The following is a 19,185-nucleotide window of genomic DNA, read 5'->3' on the forward strand; positions in this document are numbered from 1 at the left end:
ATATCAAAAAGTAGTGCACATTTTAAAAGCGATAACAAATAATAATATCAATAAATATTAACAATTGAAGAATACAAGAGATGTATTTTCCTTATGGAGCTGGGAGTCTCCTGCGGGATTTGCTCTTTGATAAGTCCTGTGTGTGGCAGACATCCAGATATGCAGATTAATACCCTTTTTCTTGACAGACGATGCAAACTGCTGTTAGAGAGAAAACCGTAGCTTAAGCGAACTAAAGACAGAGATGAACGACTCATGTTTGTTCCAGAACTAGCAATGGGTTTTATTGTTGGGCTGGGTTGTATTTGATTCAGGACAATTACTGTGACCACTCGCATTCCAGATTGTATTTCTTTACTGTTCCTTTCGCGTCTTTAAAACAAAGGGACAGCTTGTGTTTCTTTGGAAACAAAGATATGAGATCAATACAACCAAAGGCACAGAGCACATGGGGGAATTGTTGGATCAATGCTGAAACTGAGATTTCTTGTTACGTGTGAAAGGATTCAGCCTTAACAATGTGGCTAGATAACCCATTCCATACCCTCAACACTATGTGGAAAAATGGGTCTTACCCTCTGGCCCTAGTTTCTGTGCTGCGCTTAAAGTATTGTTTGGGTATCACTTTGTCAACGCAGTTTGGAACAATGTGAGGGAAAATATTAGCCACTTACCTTTCAACCATTATGCATTTACTGATATGTTTTACTTCGGTATACAGTACACTGTAGTATATCTTTATAAGGGATATGCCCACATACAATGTATTGCTGTCCACAGATTCACCTCTATTTCCTGGAGTGTTGTTTCATGTTACTTATTCTCTCTCCCCTCTCAGCCAGTTAAGGCAGCATCCCTGTTTCATCAGCAGCCTTTTCAGAAGGCAGCAGACTGCAGCGAATTAAAAAAAACCAATAGACTGCACACCAGCGCCCCCTGGAGCTGTTTGATGGAACGCCAGAGAGGTGCAGTGAGTGTGTTGAAGGGGGGGTGAGTTCCATGGTTTCATATGCATGCGGTGGAAAGGGGGGTGGGGGGAGTCTATAAATACATTAACATCATCATCATCAGCCCCTCCACTATCATGTGGGGGGAGGCCTCACTGCTAGCTAGCTTTGTGAGCAATAAAGTGCTTTTAATGATGAGCTGTTTGGAAGGAGGGAGTATATATCGGACGCAAAAACTACCAAAAGGGTAAGGGTCTATAAGAGGGGAAGCTCATAGTCAGAAATTAAATATTTACAATGGCAGATCAGATTGGTGCTCAGCATTTCGTTTAAGCATTATGGGATGTGATACATGTTCAAAGATGACATTGCTTATCTGCATCTCCAAATTGACTCTTATTACTGCAGTTATTTTTTTTTTTTGAGTGGATAAATAAATGCATCGGCTGTTTTGTAAAAGTATGCATCAGGTATCACCAAAACCATACAATTAACGCAACACAGAAATCCACAATTATTGCACAATAACATTAAAAGACATGGCACACAGCGACCATTTACAAAATGTAAGTGCATGGGAGCTCAGAATTGGAATCAGTGTTGCCATGCTATATAAAGATGTACTGGTGAACCAGAACACATGTCTAATTTACTCCGGCTTAAGAAATAGCCCGACATCTGTTCAGTGGACAATAGTGGGGAACGCTGTGTATCAATGATTCATGATGCTTCCTCGTAAGAGGAATCGCATGTCACTGAGGCATGACCAAAGCCACTAAATCATACTGTAGCTCCTTGCAGTTCACCAAATGCTTGAATAAATGTGATTTGAACCATGTGATACCTATGACAAGTTTTTTAAAAAAGTTACAACTTACAGAAATCCACTTACAAATTGCATGGGCTTATAAATGAGACCAAAAGAGCTAAACGTATTTCCACATAGAACAATGTATACTGTACCTAAGTATAAGCCTATGCACCTATTTGTGCAGATATACAGTCAACGTACACATGATGTATCCCTTAAGCAACCTTGCATGCATTGCAAGTGGATTGTTACACACCTTATGGACTGTAGGTGAGAGGGTGTGGCAGTTTGCCTTAAAGCTGTGCCTGACTGACATAGGTGTTACTGGACACTACAGCATGAGGTGCAAGAAATGGCTTGGCTGAATGGGTGACTGTAGAATCTGAGTGAACGTCAGAATGGGACCAAGGAAAGAGGGAGGAATGAGGCCGACTGCAGCAGTCACTGGAGCCCAGTGTGGAGCAGTGGATGCAATAGTGAATCAGGCAAGCAGAGCAAGAGTATACCAGAATGGGATTTCATTCATAGTCAAGAGAGAAAAGTCAGATCTTGTTTCCATAATATTCCATGAACTGCTAAGAGACTGATCACTTGGAGGCAAAAACTGTCTATTACTTTATTCTACTGTTGTCATTGTATAACAGTTTACATTCAAATACCTCATTTATTTTATAATAGTGAATTGTAGATTTTCACAATTCTGCATGATGAAACTCTTAATGTCAAGTTCACTACACAAAGATCAATATTTAAACACATTAAGCTGAAGACACATCACAACATAAAACATTGAAAATACAATACAAGGATACGTCATTTGACGGCTACATTATATACTGTAAATACCTATATGTTTATATATTTAAAACAAAAAAAACCAGGTATATTCAGGTTTTGAATTGTCCACAAATTGTTCAAAGCTTTTTACTCCAAATTATAAAATCATGTTATTTACACTTTGGAGTAAACAGTTTTAAATATGTATAATGCTGATGCTCTGTTAGCATTTCCAATAATAGCACCCAATACTAGAGAATCAGAATGCATCTACATACACACAGTATAACTCCAGCAGTACAAATGGGGTTGCCAAGATATATACCAATCAACAGCTCAGCAATTTACCGGTGAGTATTGTCGGGGAAAAAAATGTTATCATAAGCTACATATCCGGTATATAAAACAACTTTTCTTAACAACTGCCCATGCAAAGTTATATCAACATTCTTCAGTCAAGATATAGCTTTGAATTGTTCAGCCAGCAAGGTGTTAATATGCAAATGTGATTTTCATGTTCGTGCAAACATTAATACAAAAAATGTGGATGAGTTTCAATCAGATATACAAGCATGTGTCCATAAAGTACATTTGAATACCCCAAATAAATGGTGGAAAGAACGAGCATGGCACACATGGCAGTAAGATGAGCGGGTCTCAAACTATAGGTAGAAATGCAATATTATGGAGAAACTATTGCAAATCTCACAGCAACTCTAGTATGCAAATTGCAGTCCATTTGAAAGACAATATTAAAAAAAAAAAATGATACCAGCTCTTGCAAAAATTTAATGGCAAAGGGCATCTTTCAGTTTCAATCCCAGTTTTTATCAATTATTAAAAAAAAACATGTGTATAAAGTAAGTTGCACCAGTACCACTTCATTTCTGTGTAGACAGATATGTACGACAAAGACATATACCACATTATTTATATATATATATATATATATATATATATATATATATATACACACATACACATATATATAACAGCTGATATTGTATAGACAATAAAACAACTACAATATTGTTAGGTCTGCGTTTTGATAAAGGAAGGAGGGGGAAAAGGAGCTCCAGTCGTTGTTACAGCTGGCGCTGTAGATGTTTCTGTCTCAGATTACCCAGAAGAGTGCAGAGTGGATATATGGGACTGCACAGCAAGGGTTGCAATAGCTGCTGCTGCTTGCTCTCTACATATCTTGCACTAGATTATATTTCACTATATTCTGTACTGCGGCATCAACAATTATTCAGACAGACCCCCCCTATCAAAATATTAGTTAAAGTCAATTTTAAAGCGTTTCACCTAATTAAAAAACATTTATATATAAAATAAAAACTCCCACTGTCCTGCAGAACCACCCTCAATTAAGTATATTATTTATATGATCAGGAGGAAGGAGACTGTGTAAATAAATAATTGGTTCCTTCCTTATATTGGCATGAACAACTATTAGTAAACCTAGACAAGGGAGATTTAGCAGGGTCCTTAATACTGGCGAGTTCAATAACATACCTAATCATGTGTCTAAAAACTGTTGCTGTTGCATGTACAGAATCGCTTAGAACCCTGAGTTTCAACTCAAAATTCAATTTTAGAAAAAACATAAACAAAAATAAAACATACTATTAAACATTAAAAATGTAATCTTACATTAAAAAAATAAACACTGAACAGACTCCTGATATTAGTCGTTATAATAAGGATGATTTACATGTCTGGACGCTGTAGTTCCGCCTGATTTTACAGCATCTGCTGTTCAGTTGTGACTATAGCTAACATGCATTTTCATTTTTAAACACCTGGTACTACACTTGGTAAAGGAGGTTCTCAGGTTGCTTGGCCGGCTAGATTTGCCTCAACAGTGTCTTCGGGAGGGAGGGCAGGCAACAATTTCACTCGCTAGCTGAAATGACCAGGAATGTGCACCTGAAATCAAGGCCTGTAAAACAGAGTTGTCCCGCAAATCGGTTCCTATGCAAAATATAAAATAAAAAATAAAAATATGACTCTACATGTAAACATTACTTTTACCCTCCAAATGATTCTTCTGATCAAAAACCTGGCTGGCTGTTCAAACACTGTGAAAGGTTCAGATAACTTCATCATTCTACCAGGAGTAGTGGAAGCTTCGAATAAGTGCCAATTAAATAGTAGCCTGTGTCTTGAAAAGTGCAGGGCCAAGATCTCAGGCTGCTTCTTTGAAGAAAAAATGGTTTAAACGCACAGAGCTAATGGCTTGTGAGTTCCCTGTCTGCCATTCAGTCGTCGGGCTCTCAAAAGCACAGACTGGCTGAATTGTGCCGTGTATGTTTTGTGATGTGCATTACACTAATGTCTACTGGGGGCCAGATGGAGAACAACAAACTAATGACAAGCAACCAAATACAAACAAACCAATCCAATCAAAACTAATATAAATCCTAGCACCACCAGAAAAGCACCCTGGTTCATGTGTGATTTTCATCAGTGGTAGCAGGCCCCTTAGAGCTCTACTGACTATGCAGCACCGATTCAAAAATATCAGTGTCATACCTGTGAAAACACTATGTAACACAATTTTTGTTCCTGGGTAGTAAATGTTATTTCCTAATTGCTTACGCCTTTCGAGATTTACGATTATACTGTATTTACAGTATAATCATAAATCTCGAAAAACTACTCACTTCTAAATCTTTTGTAGTCATGTTTGTATTACTTTAGTATAAATACATGTTAATTTGGATTCATATGTTGTTTTTTTCTGACTTTATGTGAACGAAAAGACACACATTTGCCCATTTTCCCATTGGAAATACTGATATTTTGAAATATCACTGTCCTGGTCACAAAAGCAAAGTTTGTGGGGAAAAATAGCCATTTTCTATACTTTTGAGGCATAAGCAATTAGGAAATAACACTTACTACCCAGGAACAAAAAAAAAAATTGTTACACAGTGAAATCATTGAGCAAATATAACCAAGATGCCTATTGCTGTGCTGGTTCTGAATCATAGCTACTGACTCCTCTATACAGGTGTAGCCAAGGGAGGAGCCAGGAATGAATTTATCTGCTGTGCAGCTCACTGCTCCCCTACCCTTCCTCCAGGTCTATCCCCAGCAGGGGTTTTGTTAGCTGGGTGCTGCGGATCCCTTGCAGAGGTCTGCTTAGGAGGTCATGGTATCCTGGAAGCCCCACTCCTCCAGCACTGCGATCTGGAAATTCTCCGAGCATAGCGGCTGGTTGTCGAAGGTGTTGCAGCGTGCCGTACGCCCGTGGTTCAACTCTGCATCGATGTACAGTGCGTTGCCGTCGCCCCCTCCTGGTTATACCAAGAAAAGAGCAGGCAGGGTCAGCTAAAATGGACACACCCATGGAGGACAGCTGGTTACGGCAGACAGTACCAATACAAATTATATAAACAACAACAAACGCTTTGCAGAAAGTCAGTAGGTGGAGACTGTATTGCCCATTTTTCCTCACAGACCCCTTACTTACTAAATATTTTGGTATCACTGAATACACCCCTGCATCATTTCCTCTTTAAAAATGCCATGAGCAATCCGTCTCAAAAGTGCAGTGGTACTTTAAATATTTATTTGGAGCAAATGGTGGAACATTTGTTCTCTATTTTACCTAGTCTTGTATGCAAATCTTTAGCCAGAAACCTTTTTATGGGGTTCAAATGAAGAGAAAACATCACGCCCAGTCATTCTGCATTGGAAGTAAGAGGATCATATTTAAAGCACCACAGCACTTGTGGGACTGACTGCTCATTTAAATCTGATTAGGGATACAGAGACATTAAGTGAGCCAGTAGCCTAAGTGAGATTATCAGGCAATAAAACTCCCCATCCCGTTGCACTGCTTTCCTGTAAAAAGGAGAACCTTTCTAGTTAACATTCTACATGTGAATCGCTTGCTCATTTAAATTTTTAAAACAGGAGACCATTATCTATTGGTCTGATTGAGGACAAAAATGGGCAATAAAATCCCTACCCTCAAGTCAATCATTTATTGTTTCAATAATCTGCAGTGGTACTGAGAATCCAGAGGTGTAATCAAATACAAATAAACAGGACATGCAGCACTACTATACATTCATCTTGTGTATGAAAGGAAACCTGCGTGGGCTGACTCACCGATGACAATGGACTCCTGGTTCCCTGCCATGAACATGGAGGCTGCTTTGGAAGTGTTGAAGTGGCGGGCATCCAGGAAGGGGGAGAGGCGGTCCGAGCTATCTGGGGGGTCCGAGCTGGGGAGCTGCGGGGACTCGGCATTGCGGGGGGGCACTGCCAGGGACAGCTCAGGGTGACGGATCACAACCCATTCGTATCGCTCCACCTCTGGCTTCAGCTACAGCGAGAAGTAAAAGAATAAATAAAATAAATAAATAAATATATTTATATATATATATATATATATATATATATATATATATATATATATATATATATATATATATATATATATATATATACGCGCCACGCTGTAGACGGTTCAGTCCACCACCACCAAAAAAAAAAAAAAAAAAATACGCTTCTTACTTGAATATTTCTTAGAATATTGTGTTCAATTCTGGTCCCCGTGATACAAAAAGGACATTGTGGTCCTGGATTCTTGTCTAGCAAACAGCAACCAGATTAATGCTGGCGAGGGTATTAAAAGAGCTAGCGAGTCATGTTGTTGATGCTGAATCACTGGGTTTATTTAAACTCTCACTAGGCAAGGTTCTGGGATCAACCAGCTACTATGATGAGCGCTAATGTGCCGAATGGCCCTTTGTTCGTGAATTTCTTATGCTATTTTTTATAAAATTTGAGCTGAGAATCCAATTCCCAAGTTTCTATCAGTGGCAAACACATCCGTAACTATAAAGTCCCTTTATTTTCTACCAGTAGCTGCATGGCCACCCAAGCAATGTGATCCCTGTAGCTGGGCAGGTAATCCCTGATGTGGCTATGTCTTGGTTTTCTCTCAGACAGTGTCAGGTATCAGGGAGCTCAGGTGTTACTGTGCCGCAGGTTTTGAGTTGCAGGGTACATGCTTTGGATGAAGCTGAAAAGTGCCAGCTCTTCTTTTTATGCTTGACCGGCCCTAGCTTCAGCCGCATAGCATGAGTCCGCTGATAACAAGAGCAGCTTTAATATTTCATACAGGAAAAAAGAAAAAAGGTTTTCAAAGAAATAGCAACTGGGTTTGTGCACTGCGCTGGAAATGTGCAAAAGCAGCATAGAAATAGCAACAGGGTTTGTGCACTGCGCTGGAAATGTGCAGAAGCAGCATAGAATGTAGATATATTATGGAGCTCTTTTCACATGCCTCAAGAAAAGATATAAACATGCTGAATGTGCTTTCAAACAGAAAGCAATATTTCCCAGCTCCAGAGAGTATTGCAGGCATACACTGCCTGGCCACTTTATTAGAACCCATCTACACGACTAAAAGAACACAGGCCCTCGAACAAGAATGCAGTTAGGTTTAGTGAAATGACAAAAGCAATACAAAACTGAACAACTGAGCAGCAGAACTGAATGAGTGCATCTTAAAGGGAGTTTCCTCTAGTAAAATAGTTACACAAGTGTGTCCTGGGTAAAACACTTTGTAATATTAAAAGCACACAAAGAAAAATACAATTTTTTTTGTTTTTTGTCTTATAGAAGTTTGATAAAATGGTATTGAACACTCTTCCACTAATTACTCTTTTTGGTCCTTTCAGTATTTGGTTACTGATTTCAGTGTTTTAAATTATTTTAAAGTGGCAAAAGATCAACTCCTGACAAATGGTATCAATGAACTCTGTGTTTATGGGTCTTGAACCAACAGCACACACAGAATACTGTACGAAAACAAACATTGCACTATCATTTGAACCTGGAGACAGTGAGTGAAATCGTGAACACCTTTCATAAAGGTGCAGTGCCCTCTTGTGGCACATCTGATTTACTGCTCTCTTGACATATACAAACATGCACAATTTTTTGCAAGGTAATAAAGATGCATACAAAATAGGGATTCATTCATTCATTGAAAATAGTATATTCATTTTTCAAAAGGATAGTCCTTTTGTATTTCAATTTAGGTTATAGCCTACGGATATATACTACTTTCTGTGCATTTTTGCAGAAACCAGTTGTGGTCCAGCTTACGTTCTAAGACAATGCTCCAAATTTGCACAAATGAAAACACTATGATGCATTGCAAGCAGTATCCTTGTATAATTGTATGAGAGAGTGTGGGCTCTTTCCAAGTACTAACCCTGAAGACAAAGCACTCTCCAGTCCCAAAGAAGCTGAGCTTGTTCCCACTACGCCTGCGCTCTGCCCAGTCAGTCGACAGGTACGCTCCACACACCTGGGGACAGGTACAACAAACACAGAGGCGCCGCACTGTGAAAGAGGGCTGCAGCACCAGTCACAATTTATTTTATTAATTTAAATTTTATTAATAAACCCACATTCAGTTAATAAATACAGATGGATTAGCTCCCATGGCGTACGAGAATCACATTTTTGGTTATCGCTAATCAGCTAAATATTCTTAAGATTATCACTTGATGATTTCTCTCTCTCTCTCTGTGTGTGTGTGTGTGTGTGTGTGTGTGTGTGTGTGTGTATATATATATAATATATATATAGATATATATATATATATAGATATATATATATATATAAATCATAAAATTTTCCCTGTAGCTGTACTATACAAGAGGTCAAAAAGACTACTGGCTGCTCTGCCCTCGAGTGGCTGAAAACCAGCTTCTATCTTACGTAAAACCCTACACTATACTATCTATTTATTTATTATTAATAATTTACAGTTAAATAATAATACAGTACAGCTGATTTTAATGTGAAGTCACTTCAAGACAAATCTGACAAAGACATTTTAGATGGTTGTATCACACATCAATATCAGTTAACTCTCCCCAATGTATCATTCTTAGAAACTATGAGCTACTTTTCATAAAAAGGTTCAACCTGGGACGACTAAAATCAAACAAAACAGATCGTAAACTAGTGCTGCGAATTGATGAAAGTCCCCAATCGGTAAGTCATCACATTTAGAAACTAAGGACCTTTAACGATTCATAAGGCAGACGTCATTGTCTGCCAGATGGCTGTAGTGGGTTACGTCAGACCAGAAACAGGAAATAAAAGAGAGAGGTGGAGTTTGGTGGAGCTGAGCGAATAATCTCCCCCCCCCCCCATACCTGACTCATCAATACAACATATTGCAATGCCAGATCAGTTCTGCGAGTAATAGACGATCATTATCAGATCATACGATTCACTGTGCTCTTCTAGTGTCCTTCCAAGGTCATAAAACACATTTCTTTTGTTAAGAGGATTCAGCATTAGCCAGGCTGCCTGAGCCGCAGTCTGACTGCACTGCATGTTCTGCTTCTTTCCTGTTCTGCAGTGCAGTGTGAAGCTCTGAGAGAGCTGCAGGGAGCTACGCCATCCTCAACAGAGCCGTTGTTTAACGCTGTTATGGCATCATCTCTTTGGTAACTTCAAAGCCATCCTCATTGCCCCCCGAATCGCAAGTCTTTGCTATAATTGTATTTTCAATCTCAGGAATACACTCTGGAATCAGTTTTTCAATAACTAGAATTGTTATCCACATACAAGTCTTTTGTGTAGAGCTGATGGCACTAGTTCTTACCTCTTGTTCTGTGGTCCTGATGAGCAGGAGAGTTGGCTCATAACCCTCAGACTGTGCATAGAAACTGAGAGAGAACAGACCAGAAAGGGTTAAATGAATCGTATCTATTCTAAAAGGGTTTTTTACCCTTGTCTGTAATTTTGTTCCTATTTTTTTTTTTTTTTATAAAAAGATTTACTCTGCTTTATTACATTTTGTTATGCTTTTACTATGGGGAAGTGTTTATAAAGCTGACAGAACACCTGGAACTTTCAGGTTTCAAGAGACAAGGTTTTGGGCCACTGCACTGCACACCAGGGGAGACTTAGGGTTTAATACAGCAAAGCTGCCTCAAACTAGGTCTCCCGGCCTCCTGGAACCAGGTTTCATGCTGCTTTTCCTGAGAAGGGGCTTTGTGTTGCCTCAGCTTAAGGGCGACAGCTCTTTTGTGCCCATGCTCTACCTGTTGAGACTGCAGCCGTGCTCGGAGGTGGTGAACAGCAGCTGGGGCTGGCAGAGAGCGAACCTCTCTGGGATCCAGGCCCAGATATCACGCATCTCCTTCACACTCACAATGTCTGATTTGAAGGTCTCTGTGTCCACCACCAGATGCACGTTGCGTCTGTGAAGAAAACAAGACAACTTAGAAGAGATACTGTAGCAGAAGTCTCCAATTGCGTTCTCTCACCAGCAGCGCAGGAGAACTAAAGGTCAGCGGGCATCCTCTGATCTTTACACCCAGCCGCTCTACAGCGTAGGCAGATGAGCCAACGACCCATGGAGGAGAAAGGACAGCTGTCCGCTTGAGCTCATGAAGAACATTATTATTAAAAAGCAAGATGATTTTGCCGTTTACCACAAAACAAAGGGAGGAGCTTTAGTCTAGCAACTGGGTAGCTAGCTTCGTGAGGCTCCGACAAGGGTACCAGGGAGATAAACTGATCACTGAATGTTTATCTGACAGTAAGTGATGCGTTTTTGTTTGTTACAAATTGTACAATCCCACCTCTAGTCCTCCTTCCACTGGAGTCCTAACAGCAAAGAGTTCTTTATAGAAGAACCAAAAAAAAGTTCATCTAAATGAGCCAGAGCCGAGTAGTGCAGTGACTTACCTCCTAGAGGGTGACGTGTTGCAGAGGAGACACAGAGCACAGAGCAGAGAGAAAGCAGCACAGCAGACAGGAGGCCATGAAAAGCACAGGACAGAAACAAAAGGAACCGTTATCAATGACATGATACCCAGTGCTGGAGAATAGGCTGTGCAATGAAACCCTCAATCAATCAATCCAGGGACTGAATGTTAATAGTGGAAATCCTGGGGAACAAACATTTCTGCTGTCTGAACAGCCCCTTGGTAACCTGTCATGTTCTGTCCTGGTACAGCGTTATTAGGGATTGTGAGTATAGGGCTAAACCCGAGTCCATTTGTAACCCCAGGATGTAAGTTTTAAAGAAGTGGTAGTTTTACATTTAATTTACTTGGCTGTTTTTTTTTTTTTTTTTTTAATTGTGCATTTGGAAGATTAAGTTTTAGTTGCCTGCCACAGACATAACAAGTGTCTTCAAAGCTATAAAAGCCAGTGCTATCTAGCGACAGTTTGCAATTTTTTAAATTTGGTTTAGCTGGCAATACTAATTTCTAATGCTCGATCAGAAACTAAGGCAGATACATGTTTCAGCTGGTGATTGTTTAGTTCACTGCTGTGCACTAGATGGTGCTGCCCCGTACTAATACAGACACATTGGCTGATCTAGCTTATTGTGACAATGGCAGGCAAACATAATCAAAAAGCAGCTCCTGAACACAACATAACACAGGCTTCAAATACATTGATCAGGGTCCTTATTTTCTATAAAAAAGCAAGTACATGTTTTGATATGTGGATTGCATAGCTGTGTATTTAAACCGAAATCTTCTTGAATCTTATTTATTGGCAACACGTAATGTAAAACACGGAATGGTTTTACCCTCTTTCCCAACAAATTTTCTACAATTTTTTTTTTTTTTTTTTTAACCTGGGAATCAGAACCACCTGTAAAAGCAAGTGAAGATATCTGTAGACGAATGAAACAACACCAGCATGCAGCAATTTAGTTGCAGGTAGAGAACATACTAACAGTGTGACAGGGAACACAAAGCAAAAAAAGCAACTGCAGTACCAAGGCAATCCACTGGAGGGAAAATGATCACCCAGTCCCACAGGTAGAATCAGAACAGCGACCAGCTGTTAAGTTGTGATTAAGAAGGTGAAAATGGAAATGAGAAAAGGGGCTCTAGCACTGATGGAGGCATTGCTTATACAAGAGTGAAGGAGAGGCAAACCAGCAGGCAAGTGTTGTTTAAAATAGTTCACATTTAGTTTAGCAGAGGAAGGTATCGAGCAGAAGGAGCGGACACACACACACACACACACACACACACACACACACACACACACACCAAACTCTTTGGCTAGCGCTTGGTCCAGGAGATCACATTTATCTTCTATATTTTTAGTTTTTGGCTGTTTTTGCAAGCCTACTGTATGTGTATTTGCTGGGTTTCGTGAAAACTGCTATATTGTTTGAAGGCAAATCCTGCATTCATGCATTTTACTGCATGCCCCATACTGTATATACCCTGGGACAGTCTTGTTAATAGTAATCTATCAAAATAATGATTTCAATGCTTTTACTCTGTATTAAACTGATAACTTAAAGCTACCTCTTCTGCTTGACTGTGATGCCCTTCTGCTTCAGAGACTGCTCGTTGGCCATCTGCAGCAGCCTGATCTCCTTGCGGTTGAACAGGCGGATACCGAAGGCTTTTTCCAGGAGCTTCTCGGGGGTCACGAACTTGCCCACTCTCTGAACGAAGATCTGCATCTCATCCTGGAGGTCCCCCCCTGCTCCCACTGCTCCCCCGCTCTCCTCCAGCACCTCGGCCCTCATCTTGCGGAAGAACTTGAGCAGCGCCAGGGCCACCCGGTACAGGATCTTGTAGCCCTCCACCAGGAAGACATCCAGCACCCGGGCTGCAAAGGGCAAGGGTAAGTCTCCAAAGATCCAGCGCAGCCAGTCTGAGTACACCTCCAGCACATCCTGAGACCTGGAGGTGGCGAGGATTAGCTTATGAGCTCCGGGGCAGTACTTGCTGGCCAGATCTCCGAAGGTCATGCAGGACGACTCGTAAGCCAGGAAAGTCTGGTCGATCATGCGGCGGCCCGGCTCGTTGCAGGCAAGCAAGCGGCAAACCTTCTCGAAGCACTCGGCTTCGTCCTGGCTGAAGTGAAGCAGCAGTGCCACGATGGCAGGCAGCACAGGGCAGTAGGAGATGTCGGGGAACTGGTTGGCGATGCAGATGACTATCTTTTGTGCAGCCCTGACCCCTTCTCCGTTCAGGCAGTAGCAGGGCACCGGGCTGCCATCCACAATTTCGGGCAGAGGCATGGTGCTGGCCTTGCGTTTGCCCACGACCTTGTCTACAATGTCGCGGTACACCGCTGCATCAGGCGTCACGGTGCGGCAGGGGATGCCCTTGATGAGCTGCTGGTACACCTGCGCCCGGATGCTGTGGTTCTTTGCCCAGTGTCCCTGCCGGGCCAGCCGCTTGAGTTCCCGGGGGTCGGTGCAGGTGAGCTGGCCGGGGCCGCTGTTCTGGCACAGCTCACCCATCTTGTCTCGGTCCACAAAGCAGACATATTCAACATCAGCCATGTTAGGAGCTTAGGGTTAGAGGTGACAGCTGGTGATGACTGGTTCTGCTGAGCTTAAGAGCCTTGCATGATGTTCTACTGTAGTTCTGTGGGGGAGAGAAGAAGAATGGCATCAAAATAAAACAGTTTTGAGACCAACTACTGTGCTCTTGTTATAAGGTAGCCCTTTATACCGCAGAACAGGTTATAAGCCGATATGGTTCCCCTTTTCTCCATAATGCCATTACACTAGCACTCTTTGGAACACAGGGGTAGGTGTACCAAGATGGGCCAGTCACAGAGCAACTGGAGGGGTTAGCGGCACATGTGTGCTGTCTACTGCTTCCAATACATTGGGGAAACCAGAAATGTCATAGAGATTTGTTTTCAAGGCTTGCAAGTACACCCTGCTTTTAGGAAAAAAATCGGTATTTGGCTGCTCGCCTCAAAACTGCATCGAGCACAACTGGTAACGCACGAGAAAAAGTGGACTGGGAAATGCCAGCAACAATTGCGACTGTTTAAAAACATGGTTGCAAAAGTTCTTTAAAAACAGATGCAATTGTAAGTGTCACAACTGTCTGCAGATTCCGTACATCTCATTATAATATTTGAGAACCCTGATTTGCTCTATCTCCACCCCCTATATGCAAATTTATGCAAGAACGCCCATAAATACATATTCATCTATGCTTGAACCACAAACAGAAACTGCAGCCGCAAAGCATTACCTGAAAAGGAACCGGGCGACCACTTACGGTCCAAAAAGCCCCCACTAGTTGGTAAATTTAAACTTAAATATTTTTATAAAATCGTATCTTGATCTTCTATGTAATATTCTCTATTTTGGAAGGTTAGAATCTAGCCTCTAATGTCACATTAGATATGACTGGTGATCACACCTAACCTCACAGTTTGTCAGTCTCTACTCGAGGCTCCAGGACTGTATGGCAGCCAAGCACCTACTTTTTTTTATAACTGGACCAATCGATGAAACCTCTGGACAGACCTTAAAGTACTTCATCTTTTAACTACACTTACTAAGCCTGCAATGTAAAGATCCTGCATGCCAGGAGTGTGTTGTATGCTCCTGAGATCCTTTTGTTGTTGTATTCTGCTTCTCAAACTGGTCCCCTGTACTTTATGCTGCTCATTAAACCAGACCCTCATCCTCTTTTCTCTGATAAAATGAACTCATCTGACCTGACAGTAACATTTGAGTTATTACATACACATGTATTTTGACCCGACCTGGGTTGTTAAACTTTTACCCACATAAGGGACAAGAGTCCAAAGTAAAGTATTCCACAACAATTTGAAAATGGGTGTAATTCCCTGTTCTCAGGGTTTCATTTCATAAGGTGAGGCTCTCACAGCCCCCCCCCCCCCACCCTCTCTCTCACGCCCCCCCCCCCCCCCCCCCCCCCCCCCCCCCCCCCCCCCCCCCCCTTGTGTGTGAGTCACTGTAACTATAATTTTTGGCTAACTGTGACAGTCATAAGACTGAAAACCTGATGTCATCTAAATTGGAGCCCACATGACTTCTCTGAAGTTGTACCTATACCTTGCCCCTAGCTATACGGGTGTAGTTTTGTTGTGTGTGTGTGATTACCATTAAATCACACCTGCCCACACTGCATCTGTCTCTCAGCTCTAACCACTAGGCCACACTGCCTCCCAGTGCCTTCCATAGTGAACGAACCGCTACAATTGTTTTACAAAGAGAAGTTATGGAAAACTGCAAAGCAGCTGATAATGTTACTGAATTATACTAATGAGAATCATTGCAATTCAATCTTCTGGCCTTGTGTATGGAAAGTACTGGGGAATACTGTATGTCATTACTTTGTCAAACAAACAAAAACATTAAAGACCTCCCTGATTGACTAAAACTTAAAATAGAAACACACATCGGAAACTGGAAAGAAATTTGATCCCAGGTTCAGATTTGACACTGCAAGCGCTCCTGTTTGCCAGTCAGCCTTAGGACTCTCTCCAGCAGGGACCAGGAGCTGTGCTGGAGTTTGTGTTGTGGCTTGCACTCACTTATGGTGAGGGTACACATCTACCTCATTTCAATTGTCAGGGCTCGACTTGTGTTGTGTTGAAAATACCCCTTAATTTAAAGTACATTTCCCTGTTTACGAGATATGCAATATGCAATTAAAGAGGAACAATTATAATACAGAAAATGTGATTTAATTTTCTTTTTGTTTTTTTTAACCTTACTGAGCGAGTCATGCCTTATCATTGCAGCACAGTGGAAAAGCAGTCTGCCACACACTTGTGACAATGTTCTTTCTTGTGAGGCAACACAACACTTTATATTACTTACTATAATACTTATATATATATAAAGGGGTACTGATTGAGAGAGAGTTGGGGGCTCTGTCACAGTGAGCTATAAAGGGGTACTGATTGAGGGAGAGTTGAGGGCTCTGTTAGTGAAGGTTAGGGGGTAAAGACTGAGGGGGACAAATTGTTACCAGATGGTAGCCACATGTTAAACTGATTATGTAGGTCCATTCCCTCCACAAAATGCGTCGGTACAAAACTTCAATTAAAAACAAAAACACACTTTAAGCTGTTTCTAGGTGTCATGCTCTGGTTGAGTCACTTTGTCCCCGCAGGGCCAGCACAGGTACATGTCAATAGTGCCAACAATACAACAAAGCGAGACATAAACATGTACCTGTGCGGGCCCTGCGGCCACAACCAGAATACACAAAAGACAGTGAATCAACTACTAATAAAATGCATCGGTACCGTATAAATAGTACATAAATAAATAAATAAATACTGATAAGCGCTTTCGACATTTCACCTAATGATCTACTTACTGGCTGAGAAACAGATGCTGTTAAAACTATATCGTTTTTTAAAAAACCTACACAGCTTTTACTTTACATTACCCGAAAAATAAATCTGCAAATGTAACATTTTAAACGTGCATTGTTAAACACATCCTAAGAACTGGTTTACTGTATCCCAAATACTCTATATATTATTATACGTCTCTAGCAGCATTACACAAACTCACCTAGACTGCTAAAAACTCAAAAACTGTTATCCACTGGATAAACCATACAACGTAATTTAAAAGAAGCACATACATAAATCGTGCATTTATGCTTACATTGTATTAACTAGCAATGCTGTACGATCGTATTTAATTTATTAGATGCATTTCCGTCTATATGATATTGCCAACTCAAAATACGACGCATTTCCCTTTTCTTTTTTTTCTTTTTCACTAATTCTGTTTCTTGCTGGTGATATGTCGTATTTTATCTATAAAGTGATTAAATCCAGTTACCTCTTGACTGGTCAGATGTCGGTTTCACTGTCAACAGCTCAGCAGGTTCACAGCGCGCATGCGCGCAGCGTCCGGTCAGCCAAACACTTCCTTGCCCCATACTGAACATGCGCAAAACGATTACTTGTATTTTGTTAATCTGATGTATATTTGGCGGTATTAATGATATAAATCTAGGCACCAAAGACAGCAAGCTCGTAAACGCTACCATAGCTATGTCCCTATGAGTATTTCTAGATTTTTTTTGGTATCATTATCACCTTTTATTTTACAGAGAATCATTAAATTATGCTCTTCGCCTAAGTTTTGGTATAATTACTCATTTATAAATAAATTACATATTATAGATTCCACTGACCTGACCAGTATAATATATTATGCAGTTTCAATTGAAATCCTTGATTGGCTGCTAATGGATATGAACGAGTCTGATTTCTAATCGCAAGTTAACCCCTTTGAGAAATAGAAAACATTACTGCTTTAGCGGTAGTGCTTTTTAGCTGAGGGCACACAAAACCTATTCATACGTTTTTCATCATAACACCATTCTGAACCTACTTAACGTCCCCCCTCCATTAATTTACTGTTTAATAGGTCCCTAACTGACCGGTGGGATACATATAATCTCTATTACAATGTTGAATACTGAAAGTCCCATAGTGAATTGGAGTGTATCATATACCATTAGCATGGGGAAATGTTACCCTTCTATCAATCAATGTCTTATTGCACCATGTGCTGATTATCGTCCATTAGTATAATAATAATAATAATAATAATAATAATAATAATTGCATTGCAATATTAGTGCCACAATCATTTGAGAAACCTGCATGAATGCTGTGCAGTTCGTTTTCCCTAGATGCAGGGGGAGGGATTACATTGAGCTGGAATCGGATCAGACTGAGGCAACCCAAACATGTAGCTAAAAACAAGAAAAACAGCGCATGATACTCGTTACGCTTAATTCAATAGAGCCTTCATTAAACTCGCGTCTGTTTTCGATGCTGATTGTCTTTTCGAGTGAGCCACAGAATTGAGTGTTCATTCTTATTAAGGTTCAGGATCATGCAGCGCTGGAGAGCTGAGAATGGAGTGTTTAGTGCTCAGTATTAAGGTTCAGGATAATGACAGCGCTGGAAACTGAAAACAGACTTAATAGAACTTGTACTACATAAGTCACAGTGTGGCGTGACTGCTCAAACTGTGAAACTGTGTTCTGTTAATAAGAGACGCGCGCTACACACAGTATATTATTTTTTTTTTTTATAAACAACAACAATGAAGATTGCAGTAAGGAACTGCCATTAAACATTTACAATTCTGCACTGGTAGCTGCCTTTTTTGACGTTTCCTATTACCATAATAAAGCGCAATTAAGGATCTGTCAACTGTCGTGTCATCCTGTGCCTATAACATGTGACAGATCCGTATTGGTGCTTTATTATGGTAATAGGAAACTCCAAAAAAGACAGCTACCAGTGCATTTTCTCCCGGTTCTAGTCACGCTGTATTTTCTTTTTAAAACCAATGTTATTCCATGTCTGTATGTAACACTGACATCTAGTGGAGAAAGTGGGAATATCAGTGTTCTTACTGTGTCTGCTGCGGTTTAGATTGATGAGTGATAGATGAGACAGATGGGGTTTAATCCTAAAAGCACAGGATTATTCTCTTACGTGAAATCCTTCCGCCGCCAAACATACGGGGTGGCGGTTTGAGACCAGTGATCTGCTACCAGGGTTTACACGATTCTGCTGTTCGGAAGAATGTTTATCTTCATTTATTTATTTTTTTTAAAAAAGGTCGTTTGCCTAGTGTTTTATTTGTTTTTTCTTTTACTTGTGAGAGAGTTCTTTTACAGTATAGATGGATACTAAAATTGAAAATGAAGGAAATATTTGTTTGAACACAACACAACAAATATCTTTGCAGAGGGATAATAATACTGCACTTCTCATTGTTATACACCACTCATATCCTTGCCTGTACAGTCTCCCTCAAAAAACAAACAAACAAAAAAAAAA

At 40.6% G+C, this 19,185-nt stretch overlaps 1 protein-coding gene across 1 annotated transcript; it reads right to left on the reverse strand.

The window, feature by feature from the left end:
• Positions 1–5,407: 5,407 nt before the first annotated feature.
• Positions 5,408–17,245, reverse strand: tbc1d24 (TBC1 domain family, member 24). The gene is made up of 7 exons (XM_041229043.1): positions 17,159–17,245; positions 12,873–13,949; positions 10,632–10,790; positions 10,190–10,253; positions 8,780–8,875; positions 6,661–6,877; positions 5,408–5,840 (listed from the first exon to the last, which is right to left on the reverse strand). The coding sequence occupies exons 2-7, from the start codon at positions 13,862–13,864 to the stop codon at positions 5,686–5,688; spliced, it is 1,683 nt and encodes a 560-aa protein (XP_041084977.1). The 5' UTR covers positions 13,865–13,949; positions 17,159–17,245; the 3' UTR covers positions 5,408–5,685.
• Positions 17,246–19,185: the final 1,940 nt, after the last annotated feature.

The sequence above is a fragment of the Polyodon spathula genome, chromosome 26 (assembly GCF_017654505.1).
Source record: "Polyodon spathula isolate WHYD16114869_AA chromosome 26, ASM1765450v1, whole genome shotgun sequence".
NCBI lineage: Eukaryota > Metazoa > Chordata > Actinopteri > Acipenseriformes > Polyodontidae > Polyodon > Polyodon spathula.

Bases quoted from the DNA above. Each gene is read 5' to 3' on its own strand.
- tbc1d24 (XM_041229043.1), bottom strand. From the start codon at position 13,864: ATGGCTGATGTTGAATATGTCTGCTTTGTGGACCGAGACAAGATGGGT. The intron at 10,791-12,872 runs GTAGCTTTAAGT...TTTTCTTCACAG, and splicing joins ATCACAGTCAAGCAGAAGAG to ACGCAACGTGCATCTGGTGG. The intron at 8,876-10,189 runs GTAAGAACTAGT...ACCTGTCCCCAG, and splicing joins TCAGGACCACAGAACAAGAG to GTGTGTGGAGCGTACCTGTC.